The 19,501-nt window shown below is 48.7% G+C and overlaps 1 protein-coding gene across 1 annotated transcript; it reads right to left on the bottom strand.

Annotated features, from left to right (window-relative positions):
- Positions 1–7,159: 7,159 nt before the first annotated feature.
- On the bottom strand, positions 7,160–19,481 carry LOC132869033 (galectin-3-binding protein B-like). The gene is made up of 5 exons (XM_060902391.1): positions 19,433–19,481; positions 16,329–16,481; positions 13,764–14,025; positions 12,938–13,687; positions 7,160–7,493 (listed from the first exon to the last, which is right to left on the bottom strand). Exons 1-5 carry the CDS (start codon positions 19,479–19,481, stop codon positions 7,160–7,162), a joined length of 1,548 nt encoding a protein of 515 aa, XP_060758374.1.
- Positions 19,482–19,501: the final 20 nt, after the last annotated feature.

The raw sequence follows: 19,501 nt of genomic DNA, 5'->3' as shown, positions 1-19,501 counted from the left end.
GAATAAATATTTTTATTACAATTAACAAGACCTGAATTAATCACTTTATGTGTTTGTAGCTTTCCCTAGGTGTGGGTGGAGCACAGAGGATGGCAGGACAGAGATCAGGTTCAACAAATAGTTTTATTGCTTCCACTTTTCAGGGAACACACTCTGCTTAACACAGACACACGCACACACACACATCAGGTGTCTGGTTCAGGAGAGATCTCCTCTGCTCTCGCTCTCCCTCCCTAAATAGGGCGCGGTCCCTGGGAAGACACACAAACACAGGTTAATTGCTCTCAGGTGAAGTGATTCTGCCACTTACCTTCCCTGACTCTGCCCTCCTGTCACAGACCACGCCCCCGCTGCCACATACCCCCACCGCCCGACTCAGGCCGGGCAGCCGTCCGGCCCACAGCCGACTCCCCCCCCCTTGACGGGAGAGGAAGTCCGCCACGACCATCTGTGCCCCCGGCCTGTGGACCACCTTGAAATTAAAGGGTTGGAGCGCCAGATACCAACGGGTGATCCGCGCGTTGGCATCTTTCATGCGGTGGAGCCACTGGAGGGGCGCGTGGTCCGAACAGAGGGTGAAAGAGAGCCCCAGCAGGTAGTACCGGAGGGCGAGGACCGCCCATTTGATCGCCAGGCACTCCTTTTCAATCGTGCTGTAGCGCCCCTCACGCACTGACAGCTTCCGGCTGATGTATAGGACCGGGCAATCCTCCCCCTCCACCTGCTGGGACAAAACGGCCCCCAGCCCTCTGTCCGACGCATCCGTCTGTAACATAAAAGGGAGAGAGAAGTCAGGGGAGTGTAACAGTGGCGCCCCACACAGTGCAGCCTTTACCTCCGAGAAAGCCCGCTGGCACTGCTCCGTCCACTGGACCGGATCTGGCGCCCCCTTTTTAGTGAGGTCAGTCAGCGGGCTGGTGACGTCCGAATAATTAGGTATAAACCTACGATAGTAGCCAGCCAGCCCCAGGAACTGTCTCACCCCCTTTTTGGTCTTGGGCCTCGGGCAGGCCGCAATCGCTGCTGTCTTATTAATTTGGGGACGCACCTGCCCGTTGCCCAAGTGGAAGCCCAGATACCGTACTTCCACCCGCCCAATCGCACACTTCTTTGGGTTGGCCGTGAGTCCCGCCCGTCTCAGCGACCTAAGGACGGCCCTCAGGTGTTGCAGGTGCCGCTGCCAGTCGTTACTATAAACGATAATGTCGTCCAGGTAGGCGGCCGCATAGGTGGCGTGGGGCCGGAGGACCCGGTCCATCAGCCGCTGAAACGTAGCGGGCGCCCCAAACAGCCCAAACGGAAGTGTGACGAACTGGTGTAAGCCGAACGGTGTGGAAAAGGCCGTTTTCTCCCGGGATAATGGAGTCAAGGGGATCTGCCAATATCCCTTCGTTAAATCCAGTGTCGAGTAAAAGCGAGCCGTGCCTAGTCGATCGAGCAGCTCATCAATACGAGGCATTGGGTACGCGTCGAATTTAGACACCGCGTTGACTTTTCTATAGTCCACACAGAACCGGACCGAGCCGTCGGCCTTGGGAACCAAGACCACCGGGCTGCTCCAGTCGCTGTGGGACTCCTCGACGATGCCCATTTCGAGCATGGCCTGAAGTTCTTCCTGAACCACCTTTTTTTTGTGTTCGGGTAGTCTATAAGGGCGGCTACGCACTACCACCCCCGGGGGTGTCTCTATGTGGTGTTCTATGAGGTTAGTGCGACCGGGCAGGGGCGAGAACACATCCAAAAACTCGGCCTGCAACTGGGCGACCTCCGTGAGTTGGGTCGGGGAGAGGTGGTCTCCACAGGGGACCGGAGAGGTACGTGATGCCAAATTCCCTTTTTGAACCTCCGGCCCCAGCTCCGCCTTCTCCGGAACTACCGACACCAACGCCACGGGGACCTCCTCGTTCCAGAGTTTGAGCAGATTGAGGTGGTAAATCTGTAGCGCCCCACCCCTGTCTGTTCGCCTCACCTCATAGTCGACGTCCCCGACTCGCCGTGTGACCTCAAAGGGTCCTTGCCACTTGGCGATTAATTTGGAGCTCGACGTGGGCAAGAGTACGAGTACTTTATCTCCCGGTGTGAACTCTCTAAGGCGCGTACCCTTGTTGTACAGGCGGGCTTGCCGTTCCTGGGCCTGCCGCAAATTCTCCTGAGTTAGGTGGGTGAGCGTGTGGAGTTTTGCGCGCAGGTCCATAACGTACTGAATTTCATTCTTACTTTGTGAAGGTCCCTCCTCCCAATTTTCCCGCAGCACGTCCAGGATGCCGCGCGGCTTACGCCCATATAATAATTCAAACGGGGAGAACCCCATGGAGGCTTGAGGGACCTCTCGCACTGAGAACAGCAAGGGTTCGAGCCACTGATCCCAATTACGTGCGTCCTCACTTACGAATTTCTTAATGATATTTTTGAGGGTGCGGTTGAACCGTTCTACTAAACCGTCTGTTTGTGGGTGATACACACTGGTGCGGATCGGCTTAATCCCCAATAACCCATACAGTTCGTGTAGTGTTCGTGACATAAACGTAGTGCCTTGATCAGTCAGAATCTCTTTCGGGATTCCAACTCGGGAGATGACACGGAAGAGTGCCTCTGCAATACTGCATGCTGAGATATTGCGCAGAGGCACTGCTTCCGGGTATCGCGTTGCATAGTCCACTAGAACTAATATAAAGCGGTACCCTCGTGCTGACCGATCTAATGGCCCGACGAGATCCATCCCAATTCTTTCAAACGGGGTCTCAATTAACGGTAGAGGGCGCAATGGCGCTTTTGGAATGGCCGCTGGATTTACTAACTGGCATTCGCGGCATGCCGTACACCACCTACGGACATCGCCGCGAATCCCCGGCCAATAGAATTGGGCCATTATTCGGGCTAGTGTTTTATCCTGCCCTAAGTGTCCAGCCATGGGATTAAAGTGAGCCGCCTGGAATACCAATTCCCGGCGGCTCTTTGGAATCAAAAGCTGCGTGACTCGCTCTTTAGTTTGAGTGTCCTGCGTCACTCGGTATAACCTATCCTTCATAATCGCGAAGTAGGGGAAGGACGGGGTGGCGTTCGGCGGGAGCGTTTGACCATCGATTACTCTCACTTGGTCAAACGCATGCCGCAGAGTCTCGTCTCGCGACTGCTCCAATGGGAAATCCGCGAGGGATTCCCCAATAGAGAGAGGAGGAGCCGGTGGCTCCTCACCCTGACGCGGAGATGCCGTAGATGGCTCTGCGACAGCTGCTCCCGCCAAAACGACACCGGGACCTCCCCGTGTCAACTGGCAGGACCCACTCTCTACTAGGCGCATCATTAAACCCCGAAATCCCGGCCAATCAGTCCCCAAAATTAACGAGTGGGTAAGGCGAGGATTAACCGCCGCCTTCACTATAAATTTTTCCCCTCTGAAAATAATATGGACCGACACCAAAGGGTAGCTGTGAACATCCCCGTGCACACACAAAACCATCACCCCTTGTGCTCCCCCCAATGCCTCGTTTTGAACCAGGCTTTGGCGAATTGAGGTCTGATTACAACCAGAATCCACCAATGCCTGATATGTAGCCCCTTGGATACTCACCGGTATGAGATACGCTCCGGCCCGATCGAGGGCGGCCTCTGGCGCGTCGGGGATCCGAACCACCGCGCCCACTTCCATTGCTGTGCACTGCTGTTGAAGGTGGTCCGGTTCCCCGCAGTGCCAGCAAACCGGCCCGGGCTTCCCCTCTGCACCGGTGCTCTGGGGCTCACTCACCTGAGGTGGGGGAGAGACAGACACAGAAGGGAGAAACGGGAGGGCACTGCGGGTGCGGCGGGCCGGCAGGGGTGGTGCCGGCCCCCGCCTCCGCGGTGGGGGAATGGGGCGAGGACGGGACACAGAAGGAGGGGAGAGAGAGAGAGAGAGAGAGAGAAAGAGAAGAGGAGAGAAGAGATGTCGACATCTGCTGTCCTGCCGCCGAGACAGCCGCCAGATGATCCTCCGCCAGCTCGACTGCCTGATCCAGCGACGCCGGGCGGTGGCACTGGACCCACTCCGCGGCTCCTGCTGGTAAGCGGGCGATGAACTGTTCCAGTACCACCTGATCAACGATTCCCTCGGCGTCGCGATCTTCAGCCCTCAGCCACCGCCAGCAGGCGTCCCGGAGCTGCTGGCCGAACGCGAACGGGCTGCCGACTTCCTCCATCCGCAGCGCGCGGAAGCGCTGGCGCTGCTGCTCCGGCGTGCGCCCCACGCGCTGAAGGACAGCCCGGCGAAGGTCGGCGTAGGCCAGCCAGCGATCGGCGGGGAGCTGTAGTGCAGCCAGCTGCGCCTCTCCCGTCAGGAGGGGGAGGAGGCGCGCCGCGCGCTGCTCCATCGGCCACCCCGAGGCTTCAGCGACCTGCTCGAATAACCTGAAGAAAGCCTCGGGGTCATCCTGCGGGCCCATCTTAGTTAAGGTGAGGGGAGACGGGCCCGCGGCCGGAGCGCTGGTGGGCCCCGCCGACGCGAGGAGACGCCGGAACGCCTTGCGATCTTCTTGCTGGGCCAGCACCAGGGCATCGAAGCGCCGCTCTTGTTCCTTTCGGAGTGTGACGAGCGCCTGGTGCTGGCTTTGCTGAGCCGTGGCGAGGGCGTGGACCAGGTCGGTGAACGGGGAGGATTCCATGGGGCTGCTGGGTTGGTGCTCCATTTCCCGGGTTTCGGCACCACTGTAGCTTTCCCTAGGTGTGGGTGGAGCACAGAGGACGGCAGGACAGAGATCAGGTTCAACAAATAGTTTTATTGCTTCCACTTTTCAGGGAACACACTCTGCTTAACACAGACACACGCACACACACACATCAGGTGTCTGGTTCGGGAGAGATCTCCTCTGCTCTCGCTCTCCCTCCCTAAATAGGGCGCGGTCCCTGGGAAGACACACAAACACAGGTTAATTGCTCTCAGGTGAAGTGATTCTGCCACTTACCTTCCCTGACTCCGCCCTCCTGTCACAGACCACGCCCCCGCTGCCACAGTGTTACTCATAGAAATATATATTTGGCATGCTTGAACTGGTGCAGGTGGTCCTGATTGCTGCTTGTTTTGGTTAGTTAAATCCTTGAGCTTTATGTTCGCTCACACATTCTGCCCCTCTGCTTAATGAAGGTTATGTTGACCAGTAATGCCTTTCTTCTTTTCATAAGACAATGATTCTGATGGGTGATGTAATGGTGCATAATATCTCTCTTCTTTCATGCAGTAGTGTAGTCTAAACCAGTGATGTAATGATGCATCACTCATTTACATTATAAATAGATAACTTCATCAATTAAATAATCATCATTCAATCACATAACACACTCTTGAATGTTAACCGTGTCTGTGTCAGTGACTGTTTGCTCCCAGATCAATCTGTGAGGCAGAATCTCTTAGTCTACATTCCTAGATCATATTTTGTCAATTCAACCTCCTTCGCTACAGACAGATCAAAACCTAACAGTTACTCAGACAACTTATTTCCAAAAATTTCCCTCAACCTCCCTCTAGGTTGCAATATTAGGCTGCTGACTTTCACTCAAAAGAAGAACAATATTTGCCCTATTCTAACTGTCATTCTAATTGACATTCATAATGTCAAACATTCCATTAAAACCTCAAATTAGATTTTTGACAAAAATTGTTTTGTGACAGACACGTGTGAAACATTACATGATCCTAAGGTTTAAGTTTATTTCCTTTTTTTGAATAGTTTTTTTCTTTTGTATAGTTTTTTACAATGTCCTGTTTACTGTATAATGTGTTGCTCAGTAATTTATGTGTGTGTACTGTCTTTTCAAATCAAATCAAGTTTATTTGTATAGCGCTTTTAACAATAAACATTGTCGCAAAGCAGCTTTACAGAATTTGAACGACTTAAAACATGAGCTAATTTTATCCCTAATCTATCCCCAATGAGCAAGCCTGTGGCAACGGTGGCAAGGAAAAACTCCCTCAGACGACATGAGGAAGAAACCTTGAGAGGAACCAGACTCAAAAGGGAACCCATCCTCATTTGGGCAACAACAGACAGCCTGACTATAATATTAACAGTTTTAATAGGTATAACCCTCAACTGTCCTCATGGGGCCGTCCTTCACAGGAGCGGTGTGATAAAACTCTGACCAGACACAGGGCACCAGGATGGATCAAGCAGGTCCGAGGGGCAGAAGAGGCCAGCATCTCAATCCCAGGATCAACATGTAACTCAGAGGGACAGATTGGGGGGGGGGGGGGGGGGGGATTTTGCAGATTTTATCTCAGATCTGGTTATTTCCTTAGACAAAGCTTTAGTTGTCAGAGATTTTAATATTCACTTCGATAACCCAGAAGACCCTTTAAAAACAGCGTTTGTGTCCATCTTAGATTCAGTCGGGATTAAGCAGAATGTCATAGGACCGACCCATAATGGTGGTCACACCCTTGATCTAATACTAACATTCAGATTAAACGTAGACAATATAGTCATACTTCCAAATTTCAATGACAGTAAGTTTCTAGTCATTTCTTTTGTTGTATATCATACTTTATTTTATTTTGGACTTAAAGGACAGCACTTTGCTCACAATTGGCCAAGTATTTTTCCAACGTCCTCAGTTACTTTTTCACCTGTTAGGCCTTGCAACCAACTGCTCTTGTTCATTGCATGATCCTAAGGTTTAAGTTTCATTGAGACTCCCCCATTTTCAGCTAAATCCCCCTCACCCCTTTTATCTTTCTTTCTTTTTCAACATGAGGCCTATGTCAATAATTACCTTATGTACAATAAGTTTATTTCCTCTTTTTGAATTGCTTTTTTCTTTTATATAGATTTTATATAATGTCCTATTTACTGTATAATGTGTTACTTAGTAATTTATGTGTGTGTATTGTCTTTTGTTGTACATCATACTTTATTTTGGACTTAAAGGACAGCACTTTGCTCACAACTGGCCAACTACTGGTCTGCAATAACACAAAGATTGAAAACATTAGTTGATAGACTCATAGTGTTTGTATGGTGAAGTTCAGCAACCTTTAATTTGATCATGTGGATTTTTTTCACATTTACAGTTGAGAAATGTTTGCTGAAATCACTAACAAAGAAATCACTAACGATGGCATGCCAATAATCTGTTAGAAAATTGAAAAAGAAATGCAAGCAAAGACCTATTAGTGTGCAGGAGAATGTAATCAAATGTACTCTGGACGCACAACAAAAGTAAAGCTATAGTCATCAGGGCAGGGATGAGGCAGATCCATACTGCTGTTGGTTGGAACTATAGCTTTACCACTTTTAAAATCTTGGACATGGAACACAAGGTTTTCAGCCCTGCATGAGAGAATCAGCTTGTTGTTGAAGCGAACAGTGCTCTCATAATTCCTCACACTGTATTGGCTTAAAAGTCTGGCTACAGGCAAAGAGTCACAGTAGAAACCTTGCTGAGAGCATTCCCATTTATTCTGAAGAACCTGCACCTGCCAGTTGATTGTTTGGTGCCTGTAAATCACACTGTTATGGACAGGATGTTAGGACTGGGACTGTTTTGGCCTCTAGAGGCCGCTGTTATTTCCTTTTCTGGTCATGTTTGTTTTGGCCTCTAGAGGTCACCACTGTGTTCTGTGTTTCATTTTTGTCTTATTGCTTGTTTCCTGCCCCGCCCTGTCCTTAATTAGTTTGTGTATTTATACCTCTGAGTTCAGTCCTCTTGTCATGGAGTCTTTGTGCTGTTATGTTTAGCTCCAGTTTCCTCTGTACCATGTATCTTGCCTTTGTCTTTTTGGTTTTGCACTTTGCTTTTCTTTTTGGACTTTTTTGGACCTAGTATTTACTGTTTTTTGGATCTTCTGAGCATTGGTATTTTTGCCTTTTCTTTTCTGTTTTTTTGGCTTTTGTTTTGACTTTTGTACTTTGGTTATTTCTTATTTTTTCCCTTAATCTTCTGAGCGTTTTTTTGGATTATACTTGTTGGACTGTAAATATTGTAAATAAACCTTTTTGATACTTTTCTACTTCCGCCTCACGCCTCTGCACTTGAGTCATCCCCCTGGTGGCCTAGTGGGGGTTTGCTGGATTATCACACCAGCGAACCAGGTTTGAATCCCAGCAAAACCCTAACAGAAAGACTCCATCATGACCGACTCAGCAGAGACTTCTTCAACTGTCTACCCGGCTAACCTTCAGGGAATTATGGCAGCTTTGACATGCTTCGGAGCAACCATGGATGCTCATGGACGAACGCTCACCAGCCAACATGAGGCCCTTGCTCGCCACGAGGTACTGCTTCAGCAAATTGGGAAAACCCTGGCACAGCTGACACCTCTGCCTGCATCTCCTCATCCTGATCCGGCTCCTGCTCCCGCTCCAGTGCCTCCCGCCACGCTGTCTCCTTCACCTCGCGAACCCCGCCTTCCTGCACCACAGAGGTGTGACGGCAAGCACGGTGAGTGCCGGGAGTTCCTTACCCAGTGCCAACTCACCTTTGAGCTCCAGCCTACCACCTACACTATGGATCGCCGCAAGATTGCCTTTGTGATAACCTTGTTAACTGGTAAGGCATGAGCTTGGGCAATGGCCATCTGGCAAAGACAAGGACCTGAGTGTTCTGACTTCAAGCTATTTATGGAGGAGATGTTTCGGGTCTTCGATCAGGCAGACATCAGTAAAGATGCAGCCAGGAAGCTCATGTCTGTCCGACACGAGGGAAGCGTTGCAGACTACGCCATCTCGTTCCGGACCCTCGCAGCAGTAAGTGGATGGAACGAGACTGCCCTGGTGTCAGCCTTCCACCATGGTCTGTCTGACCCCATCAAAGACGGTCTGGCTTCTATCGGATGCCCAAGTGACCTCAAAACTCTGATCTCACATTCTACTCGCCTTGACAACAGGATGAGAGAACGCCGCCAAGTCCTGAGCCTCCCCGGCCTCCCTGCCTCTACCTGGAGCCCGTCTACTTCCTCCAGTGACTGTCCAGAGCCCATGCAAGTTGGCCGTACTCGTCTCTCCGTAGCCGAGAGGGAGCGCAGAAGGAGGGACAAGTGCTGCATCTACGGTGGCAAGCCTGGTCACTTCTGAGCATCATGTCCCGAGCTCTTGGGAAAAGGACCGCCCCGTCCAGCCAAGGGAGGATTGTGATGGGGCCTACCCTCTCTCCCGGACTCCCTGGCCAAGGAATCTACATCCCGGTCTCCATCTCCTGGGGTGAGTCCGTCCACTCGTCAAGCCTTGTTAGACTCAGGGGTGGCTGGAAACTTTATGGATATCCACTTCGCCCAAAGCATCAGTGTCCCGACTGCGCCTCTTGAAGTCCCACTGTCTGTGTCTGCCCTCGATGGCCAAGCGTTAGGTGATGGAAGAGTCACCCAAGTTACTTCTCCAGTCTTCCTCCAGTCTCAAGGTCACAAGGAAGAAATATCCCTGCACCTGATTCCTTCACCTGAGTTCCCAGTTATTCTAGGTCTTCCTTGGCTTACCCGCCACAACCCTCGTATAGACTGGGTCACTAGCCAGGTTGTGGAGTGGGGTCCTGCTTGCTATGCCTCTTGTCTGCTCTCTAGCTCTCCTGTGTCTCCTGCCGAGCCTCCCGATCTCACCGAGTTATCTCAAGTTCCCATAGAGTACTGGGATTTCAAGGAAGTTTTCAGTAAGAGCAGGGCCGCCGTTCTCCCTCCGCACCGTGCCTACGACTGTGCCATCGACTTGCTCCCTGGGACTACCCCTCCTCGTGGCAGACTGTTTTCCCTCTCTCAGCCAGAACGCAAGGCCATGGAGGAGTACATCAAGGAGGCCTTGGCCTCTGGGTTCATTCGACCCTCCACCTCACCCGCTGGTGCCGGCTTCTTCTTTGTCAGCAAGAAGGATAGGGGTCTCCGGCCATGTATTGATTATAGGGGCCTGAACAAGATCACCGTGCACAACTGCTATCCCCTTCTGCTGATGTCCACAGCATTCGACCTGCTCCAAGGCGCCACCATCTTCACCAAGTTGGACTTACGGAACGCATACCATCTCGTCTGTATCCGACAGGGAGATGAGTGGAAGACCGCCTTTAACACCCCGTCAGGGCACTACGAGTACCAGGTCATGCCCTTCAGACTCACCAGTGCACCAGCTGTTTTTCAGGCCCTTATCAACGACGTCTTGAGGGATATGATTAATCAATACATTTTTGTCTACTTCGATGACATCCTGATATTCTCCAAGACCTTACAGGAGCACCGCCACCATGTCCGCCAAGTCCTCCACTTTTACAGAATAATCTGTTTGCTAAAGCCCAGAAATGCGAGTTTCATGTCCCCAAGGTCTCCTTCCTGGGATTTATCGAACGAACGGGGCAACTCCAAATGGACCCAGCCAAGACCCTGGCCGTCCGGGACTGGCCTACTCCCAAGTCCGTTAAGGAGGTTCAGCGGTTCTTAGGATTCTCTAACTTCTACCGCAAGTTCATCAGGAACTTCAGCTCCGTAGCAGCACCTATGTCGGACCTCACCAAAAGGACTGGTGGTTCCTATGTCTGGTCCCCTCAGGCGGAAAAGGCGTTTAATGACCTCAAACACTACTTTTGCATGGCACCTATTCTGGTTCTCCCGGACACCTCCCAACCATTCATCGTGGAGGTGGACGCCTCGGACAGTGGTGTCGGCGCGGTGCTCTCTCAATGCTCGGAAGGGAAGCTGCACCCCTGCGTTTGCTTTTCCCACTGCCTGAGCCCTGCGGAGTCCCGCTATGATGTGGGGGATCGGGAACTGCTAGCGGTTAAATGAGCCCTTGAGCAGTGGAGGCACTGGCTGGAGGGAGCGCAACATCCATTCCTGGTGTGGACTGACCATAAGAACCTGGAGTACCTCCAGCAAGCCAAGAGGCTGAACCCACGACAGGCTAGGTGGGCTTTGTTTTTCAGCCGTTTCTATTTCACCCTATTATACCGCCCGGGCTCTAAGAACACCAAACCGGACGCGCTGTCCAGGCTGTTCTCACCCAACAACAGGGAGAGTGAAGTTGGGCCTATCATCCCTGTATCCCGGATTGTGGCTCCTGTCCGCTGGGGTATTGAGGAGACCGTTCGACAAGCTCAACGCCGGGACCCTGATCCTGGGACGGGGCCACCGGGCCTCCTGTACGTCCCTCGTCAAGCCCGGGCCAAGGTTCTCCAGTGGGGTCACTCTTCCCCTCTCACCGCCCACCCGGGAGCTTGGAGGACCCTGGACTTCCTGAAAAGACGCTTCTGGTGGCCTAACATGGAGAAGGAAGTAAGGTCATTCGTGTTGTCCTGTGAGGTTTGCACCAGAACCAAGAACCCGCGACAGCGTCCCCAGGGTCTCCTGCATCCTCTGCCTATTCCCCGGTGTCCCTGGTCCCACGTGGCGGTCGACTTCATCACAGGTCTCCCTGAGTCTCAAGGTAACACTGTCAGTTTGGTCATTGTGGACAGATTCTCCAAGGCCTGCCACTTTATACCACTGTACAAACTCCCTTCTGCCCTTGACACTGCTAAATTGCTATTTAATCACGTCTTCCGAGTCTTTGGTCTTCCACAGGACATCGTCTCTGACCGGGGGCCCCAGTTCTCCTCCCGAGTGTGGCATGGCTTCTGCAAGCTCATCAGGGCCACTGCCAGCCTCTCTTCTGGGTTCCACCCCCAGTCCAATGGCCAGATGGAGAGGCTCAACCAAGACCTGGAAACCACCCTGCAAGGCCTGGCTATGGATAACCCGACATCGTGGAGCACCTGGCTGCCATGGGCTGAGTACGCCCACAACACCCTGCAGTCATCGGCCACCAAGCTGTCGCTGTTCCAGTGCCAATTCGGGTTCCAGCCACCTCTGTTCCCGGACCAGGAGGAGGACGCTGGGGTGCCCTCGGTCAACCAATATGTGAGACGGTGTCGCAAGACCTGGAGCAAAGTCAGGAGGACACTCATCCAGACCTCCAGTACCAACCAGACTCAGGCCAACCGCCATAGGATACCTGCCCACACTTTCCGCCCTGGGCAACGGGTTTGGCTGTCCACCAAGGACCTTCCGCTGCGGGTGGAGAACCAAAAGCTTGCTCCTCGCTACATTGGCCCCTTCAAAGTTGTACACAGAGTTAACCCTGTCTCCTACCGGCTCCAGTTACCACGTACGCTAAGGATTAACCCCACATTCCATGTTTCCCTGTTGCGGCCCGTACTGATGTCCACGTATGCCCCTGCCCCTAGGAACCCCCCGCCCCCCTGCATCTTCCAGGGTCAGACTGTTTTCACCGTGCGCCGCCTGCTGGACTCCTGCTGGGTTCGCGGGGGTCTCCAATATCTTGTGGACTGGGAGGGCTATGGCCCTGAGGAGTGCTGCTGGGTCCCAGCTCGGGACATACTAGACAAAGAACTTTGTCAGGACTTCCATTCGGCCCATCCTAATCGTCCTGGGAACGTCAGGAGACGCTCCTGGGGGGGTCCTGTTAGGACTGGAACTGTTTTGGCCTCTAGAGGCTGCTGTTATTTCCTTTTCTAGTCATGTTTGTTTTGGCCTCTAGAGGTCACCACTGTGTTCTGTGTTTCATTTTTGTCTTATTGCCTGTTTCTTGCCCCGCCCTGTCCTTAATTAGTTTGTGTATTTATACCCCTGAGTTCAGTCCTCTTGTCACGGAGTCTTTGTGCTGTTATGTTTAGCTCCAGTTTCCTCTGTACCGTGTTCCTTGCACTTTGCTTTTCTTTTTGGACTTTTTTGGACCTAGTATTTACTGTTTTTTGGATCTTCTGAGCATTGGTATTTTTGCCTTTTCTTTTCTGGTTTTTTGGCTTTTGTTTTGACTTTTGTACTTTGGTTATTTCTTATTTTTTCCCTTAATCTTCTGAGTGGTTTTTGGATTATACTTGTTGGACTGTAAATATTGTAAATAAACCTTTTTGATACTTTTCTACTTCCGCCTCACGCCTCTGCACTTGAGTTATCCCCCTGGTGGCCTAGTGGGGGTTTGCTGGATTATCACACCAGTGAACCAGGTTCAAATCACAGCACAACCCTAACACAGGAGTCATAAATGAGAGAGAATTATAGCCATAATGTGTGTTATAACGAGAGTCATAGTAATTGTTTGAGCCACTGTTGGAAGTGTAATTGATGATAGTCCTCCATGGCTCAGCAGTGTATATCCTAGGCAGATAGTCTTCAAAGTTATTGAAATGCTCTTTGATCTTTGAGAAAGGCAGTGTATTGAATTGGAAGCCTTTCAGCAAAGCACTGTGGTAAAACGCTTCATTGCCTTGGTACATGCCTGAGCTGTACTGAAAATCATAAAGTTTTTCTACTGGAATCATGGGGAAGCGGATGTGACTCAGTAGGTTGACCTTGTCTTCTATACTAACTGTCTCTCCTTTCTCTTTCATTGAGTCTTCTAGGGCCTGAAGCACAAAAAACTCATCTTTCACCACTAAATCTGAACGAGACAGAAGTGCCTCTATCAGGTGTATGGAGACAATTTTCCACACTAGAGAGGCAACAAGGAATTCAAAGTTCCAGGAGAGGTACTGAAGAACATTTTCCTGAAGCAGCATGTCCTTTGTACGGACACCATACTCGTATAGGGACACTTGGGTCTGGAAGGTACTGTCCTGATGAAGGAGCAAGGTAAAGACTTTGCCTATCTCCTCCAAAAGCTGATACAGCTGATAAATATAGGATAGCTGGTGTAGGCACTGGGCTGATGAGATGGTGATGTCAATCTTGCGTGTGTACAGATACCTGGAAAGAATTTCATGTCATGAGATCTTAAATCTAGAATCTCACTGGAGGGGTTATTTCAATCATTCAAACGTACCTCAAGAAGCTGGAGATATGGGGATGGCAGGGTTGGCTAACTTCAATTGTGAGGTTGTTGGAGCTATTAGAGATATTAAATTGAGGGTAGAGAAAGAAAATTAGCTGATGGACACAAAATGTTTTCTGTCCCACTTTGTCTTCATTGAGGTCTCGGACCAGAATGCTGAAATTGCAGTTGTCACCACGATCAAAAAGCCTCCCGAGCTCTTCAGTGAGGCCCAGGCTGTGATCCATGTGGAACTCATGGCTGCTGTCCATGTCTTTTCCTGGAAATATCTGAAACAACAGAAAGCAGAAGAAGAATCCAAATCTAACATTAATTAACCAAACAGGTTTATTTAATTTTAAGCAAGAGCAATATTATGACTGAGAATGCTGAAGCTATACCATAGGATTTACGGTACAGTCATTTAGCACCAAAGTCTTTTTGCACAAGTCATTTAGCACAAATCTGAAGTCATTTAGCACAAATCTAAAGTCATTCAGCACAAATCTAAAGTCCTGTCTAAAACAATGGGATAGATGGTGAAAATTTTCACTTTTGCAGTCTTCTTGTTCCTTTTAATTGAACATGTGCAAGAAACAAGTTCAGCTGAGTCAGTTTTAAGTCGCAGTCTCCTGACTGGAGACTGTTATTGAAATAGCCACCCTATGAGTAACATAGCGGAGTGGCAAAATACAATCACAACTTTCATTAAAAAAATCCATCAAACATCTTAAAAACATGATCAATAGGTATTTATAATAAAGATTAAATGTACTTAGAACTTGTGTGAAAAGACATGTGCAAAAAGACTTTTGTGCTAAATGACCGGATACCTGCCATACAAGGGCGGGTGGTGCATAAGGGCGATTGGGCGACGCACTGCCAAAACGAAAAAAAAAAGTTTTTTTCTTTTTTTTAAACAAACTTTCACCAGCGCTGCTCTAGGCCGTTTTAATCTGTCTCTGGGTATCATTGTCCAATCAGGGTGGTCTTGCTTCTAGAGTACCGCCCCTTTTGGGGCGATTTCAGTCACGTTGAAAATCGCCCAAGAGTTCACTGATAGAGTCCCATGTTAATATATATTTTTCTCCTAACTGACACTTCAATGCAATCTCTATGGGTTCCGGGGGGGGGCTTGCCCTAACGTGCTTACGTCACTGCGAAGCGCGGCAAAGTTGCGTTCGATCCTCTCAGTTTCTGAGGTGAGATGGATGTGAAAAGCAATTCAGTGCGGTCCTTAAAAGAAGTTCCATTTAGTCAGCGATCAAATCGAGCTAAATTGGCAACAAAACAAGCTGGACCCCCTCGACCAAATCTAAACATAAAACAAATTTCGACAAGGGGGGGGAATCATATACTCGAGGTTTTACTTCAACATGGTACTAGAGCAAATCCTGGCAAGCTGGCTGCAAGGACGCCTCAGCGGTTTTCTGCTACCCCTGCTTACTTTTCCAGCCTGGAGGTGGCTCCACGGACAACACTGCTTGGACTGTCACTGGAGTTTCGGACATGCATCATTTGTCGGAGAAAATAAAAAAACATGAGTCATCAAAGATTCACATGGGCAACTGCCTGAAATTTTCGGCTTTTGGGAGAGTGAACATCGCTACACAACTGGATGAGGGCTACAGGCTAGCAGTTCGCCGCCACAATGATGAGGTGAGCAAGAACAGGCACATATTAAACCGGCTCATCCAACGCGTGAAATTTTGTGGAGTGTTCGAGTTAGCTCTACGAGGCAAAGACGAAACTGAGGGCTCCAGTCACTGTGGTGTTTTTCTGGGTTTGGTTGACTTCGTCTCTCTCACACACACACACACACACACACACACACACACACACACACACAGTCACAGAATCAGTTCACTTTTGATGTTTTCAATGTGCATTTTTATATTTGCCACACTTTGCTCTGAGAGTTAGCACTTTGGTAATATCCTTGGTAAATACCAGTAATTGCAAGATCTAAAGATCCACTCATCTATTTATTCAACTGCTATTGTTATGTTAGCCAACTATTTACAATGTTTTGTTACAGTAAGTGCACTTTCCTGTTGTCCTTAAGTTGCACAGTCTGTAAAATTCTTGCTGGTCATGGAGTTTGAAGTACAAAATCTATTTACAGAAGATTCTGTACAACAGTACTTTCAAGATTGGCAAATAAATGTCTTTTTTTTAAATATGGTTTCCTTTCTTATTTAGTTGTTGGACATATCTTTTTATAAAGATATCATTCTTGGCTATTTCACATCATACAATATTGAAATAATGTGAATAGTGAATAGGGCGTAATTGGAATTGGTCATTGTGGATCCAAACTATTCTTCGATTGTGAATGTTGTTTGCAACTTTACACCACAGCCTATAGCTTAGGTAGCTACAGGGAAAAGATTTCTGTAATGTGCTGCCATCTAGTGGACAGAAGTGGCATGGAACTGTGATATGCAGAGAGAAAACAAAGAGAGTCAATAATGTCTGGCTACCGATAATGTACCTGTTGAATGAGTCACCTTATGACATTATTGGATAATTTGCCCCTCCTGAGAAAATTTTCAGGACCCGCCACTGCTGCCATACATTTAAGTATGAGATGCTTACCATTTTCACAGACCACCCCTGCATCCTCTTTGTGAGAACAATCAGTAACACTCCAGCCTTTAAAATGACAGCTGGACAAAAAGCTCTCTGATCCCTCACAGCTTACATCATCAAGCCAAATAGTACCGGAACCTAAAACATAATCCAAGCTAATTAATTATATTAATAATTCATAATTAATTCATGCATCTGCAATAACCACTTTAACCTCACCAGGGTTAGAGTAAATGTAATTTATTGATCACTTCCACAATCATGTCTTCGGAATTTACAGTGGCGCTTGAAAGTTTGTGAACCCTTTAGAATTTTCTATGTTTCTGCATAAATATGACCTAAAACATCATCAGATTTTTACACAAGTCCTAAAAGTAGATAAAGATAACCCAGTTAAACAAATGAGACAAAAATATTATACTTGGTCATTTATTTATTGAGGAAAATTATATATATATATATATATATATATATATATATATATATATATATATATATATATATGCATAATTTTATGTGTGTGTGTGTGTGTGTGTGTGTGTGTGTGTGTGTGTGATATGCATAATTATGATATTATGGGTGTCTGTGTATGTATAGATATGTGTATAGTTATATGTATATGTGTATGTACTATATATGTATATACTAGTGCATCTCAAAAAATTAGAATATTGTGAAAAAGTTCAATATTTTCTATCAGTTATTTAAGAAAGTGAAAACGTTATATATTATTGAGGTATTTCACCTGACGTCACAGGGTCACGTGACGCCCCGGTGTCCACCATTTTGGACGGCAAGCTAGCTAATGTCAACAACATAGTAGCTAGTATGTTACTGTAGCAATATTTACGTTCAGTCATTTGGATGACTGTTAAAACCTTTCAGTCTCAAGTTTTTCCTTTACTGGATTTACTAGTTTACTGAGCTAGCGCGCGATGGCTCCGGGCTCGGCCGGAGAGCGCGCGATGGCTCCGGGCTCGGCCGGAGAGCGCGCGATGGCTCCGGGCTCGGCCGGAGAGCGCGCGATGGCTCCGGGCTCGGCCGGAGAGCGCGCGATGGCTCCGGGCTCGGCCGGAGAGCGCGCGATGGCTCCGGGCTCGGCCGGAGAGCGCGCGATGGCTCCGGGCTCGGCCGGAGAGCGCGCGATGGCTCCGGGCTCGGCCGGAGAGCGCGCGATGGCTCCGGGCTCGGCCGGAGAGCGCGCGATGGCTCCGGGCTCGGCCGGAGAGCGCGCGATGGCTCCCGGCTCGGCCGGAGAGCGCGCGATGGCTCCGGGCTCGGCCGGAGAGCGCGCGATGGCTCCGGGCTCGGCCGGAGAGCGCGCGATGGCTCCCAGCTCGGCCGGAGAGCGCGCGATGGCTCAGTAAACTAGTAAATCCAGTAAAGGAAAAACTTGAGACTGAAAGGTTTTAACAGTCATCCAAATGACTGAACGTAAACATTGCTACAGGAACATACCAGCTACTATGTTGTTGACATTAGCTAGTGCTAACAGCTAGTTGCTAATACACTGCTACAACTACACCGACCCTAATAATACAGTTCTTGGTCATTGCCTGGTAACAGCAAATTTATAACGGGCCATGTCTCAACAGACTAAGAAGTTATTTCAATGACATTTAATAACATTTTGTTTATCCTGAGGACCGAAAGTAAATGAAAATGTGAACAAACCTTAGCTGTAATCAGATGGCGACCACCGGCTCCAGGGACGACCCGCTGATGTAGGCATGTTACCCAGCCTGACACAAAATATTTGTCGGCATCCAAACTCTTATACGCTTTCAGATCAATACCTGTGTATGGCGATGGGTTTTTAACGACATAGGTATACAGATCATGTGGGCCGAAGTCAGGTAAAGACGAGGGCTTCGTGTACTTCCGTACGTCAGTGAACAATCCTGGTGGAAGCAGGTAAACGTCGTTCTCTAAGCCTGCTAACCTCAATTTTTGCAAATACCTCTCCCTCTGCTCACCCTGTAAATGCCCTACGTCGCTGGATAGTGAAGGTGTTTTCTGCATCTCGCTCCTTTTTCTTTTATGTTTTTCGTTTGTCGCCTTCCTCGCATTCAAACTGATTCGAGCCGTGCCGTCCAAAATGGCAGCGTCACATGACTTGGTCACGTGAGTGAAATACCTCAATAGGCTGTGGTGTAAAGTTGCAAACAACATTCACAATCGACGAATAGTTTGGATCCACAATAACCAATTCCAATTACACCCTATTCACTATTCACATTATTTCAATATTGTATGATGTGAAATAGCCAAGAATGATATCTTTATAAAAAGATATGTCCAACAACTAAATAAGAAAGGAAACCATATTTTTAAAAAAAAATGCATATTTATTCGCCAATCTTGAAAGTACTGTTCTACAGAATGTTCTGTAAATAGATTTTGTACTTCAAACTCCATGACCAGCAAGAATTTTACAGACTGTGCAACTTAAGGACAACAGGAAAGTGCACTTACTGTAACAAAACATTGTAAATAGTTGGCTAACATAACAATAGCAGTTGAATAAATAGATGAGTGGATCTTTAGATCTTGCAATTACTGGTATTTACCAAGGATATTACCAAAGTGCTAACTCTCAGAGCAAAGTGTGGCAAATATAAAAATGCACATTGAAAACATCAAAAGTGAACTGTGACTGTGTGTGTGTGTGTGTGTGTGTGTGTGTGTGTGTGTGTGTGTGTGTGTGTGTGAGAGACGAAGTCAACCAAACCCAGAAAAACACCACGGTGACTGGAGCCCTCAGTTTCGTCTTTGCCTCGTAGAGCTAACTCGAACACTCCACAAAATTTCACGCGTTGGATGAGCCGGTTTAATATGTGCCTGTTCTTGCTCACCTCATCGTTGTGGCGGCGAACTGCTAGCCTGTAGCCCTCATCCAGTTGTGTAGCGATGTTCACTCTCCCAAAAGCCGAAAATTTCAGGCAGCTGCCCATGTGAATCTTTGATGACTCATGTTTTTTTATTTTCTCTGACAAATGATGCATGTCCAAAACTCCAGTGACAGTCCAAGCAGTGTTGTCCGTGGAGCCACCTCCAGGGTGGAAAAGTAAGCAGGGGTAGTAGAAAACTGCTGAGGTGTCCTTGCAGCCAGCTTGCCAGGATTTGCACTAGTACCATGTTGAAGTAAAACCTCGAGT

The sequence above is a fragment of the Neoarius graeffei genome, chromosome 20 (genome assembly GCF_027579695.1).
Source record: "Neoarius graeffei isolate fNeoGra1 chromosome 20, fNeoGra1.pri, whole genome shotgun sequence".
NCBI classification, from domain to species: Eukaryota; Metazoa; Chordata; class Actinopteri; order Siluriformes; family Ariidae; genus Neoarius; species Neoarius graeffei.
Note: the sequence above shows the minus strand (reverse complement) of the source record. Positions and strands in the feature narration are given on the sequence as shown.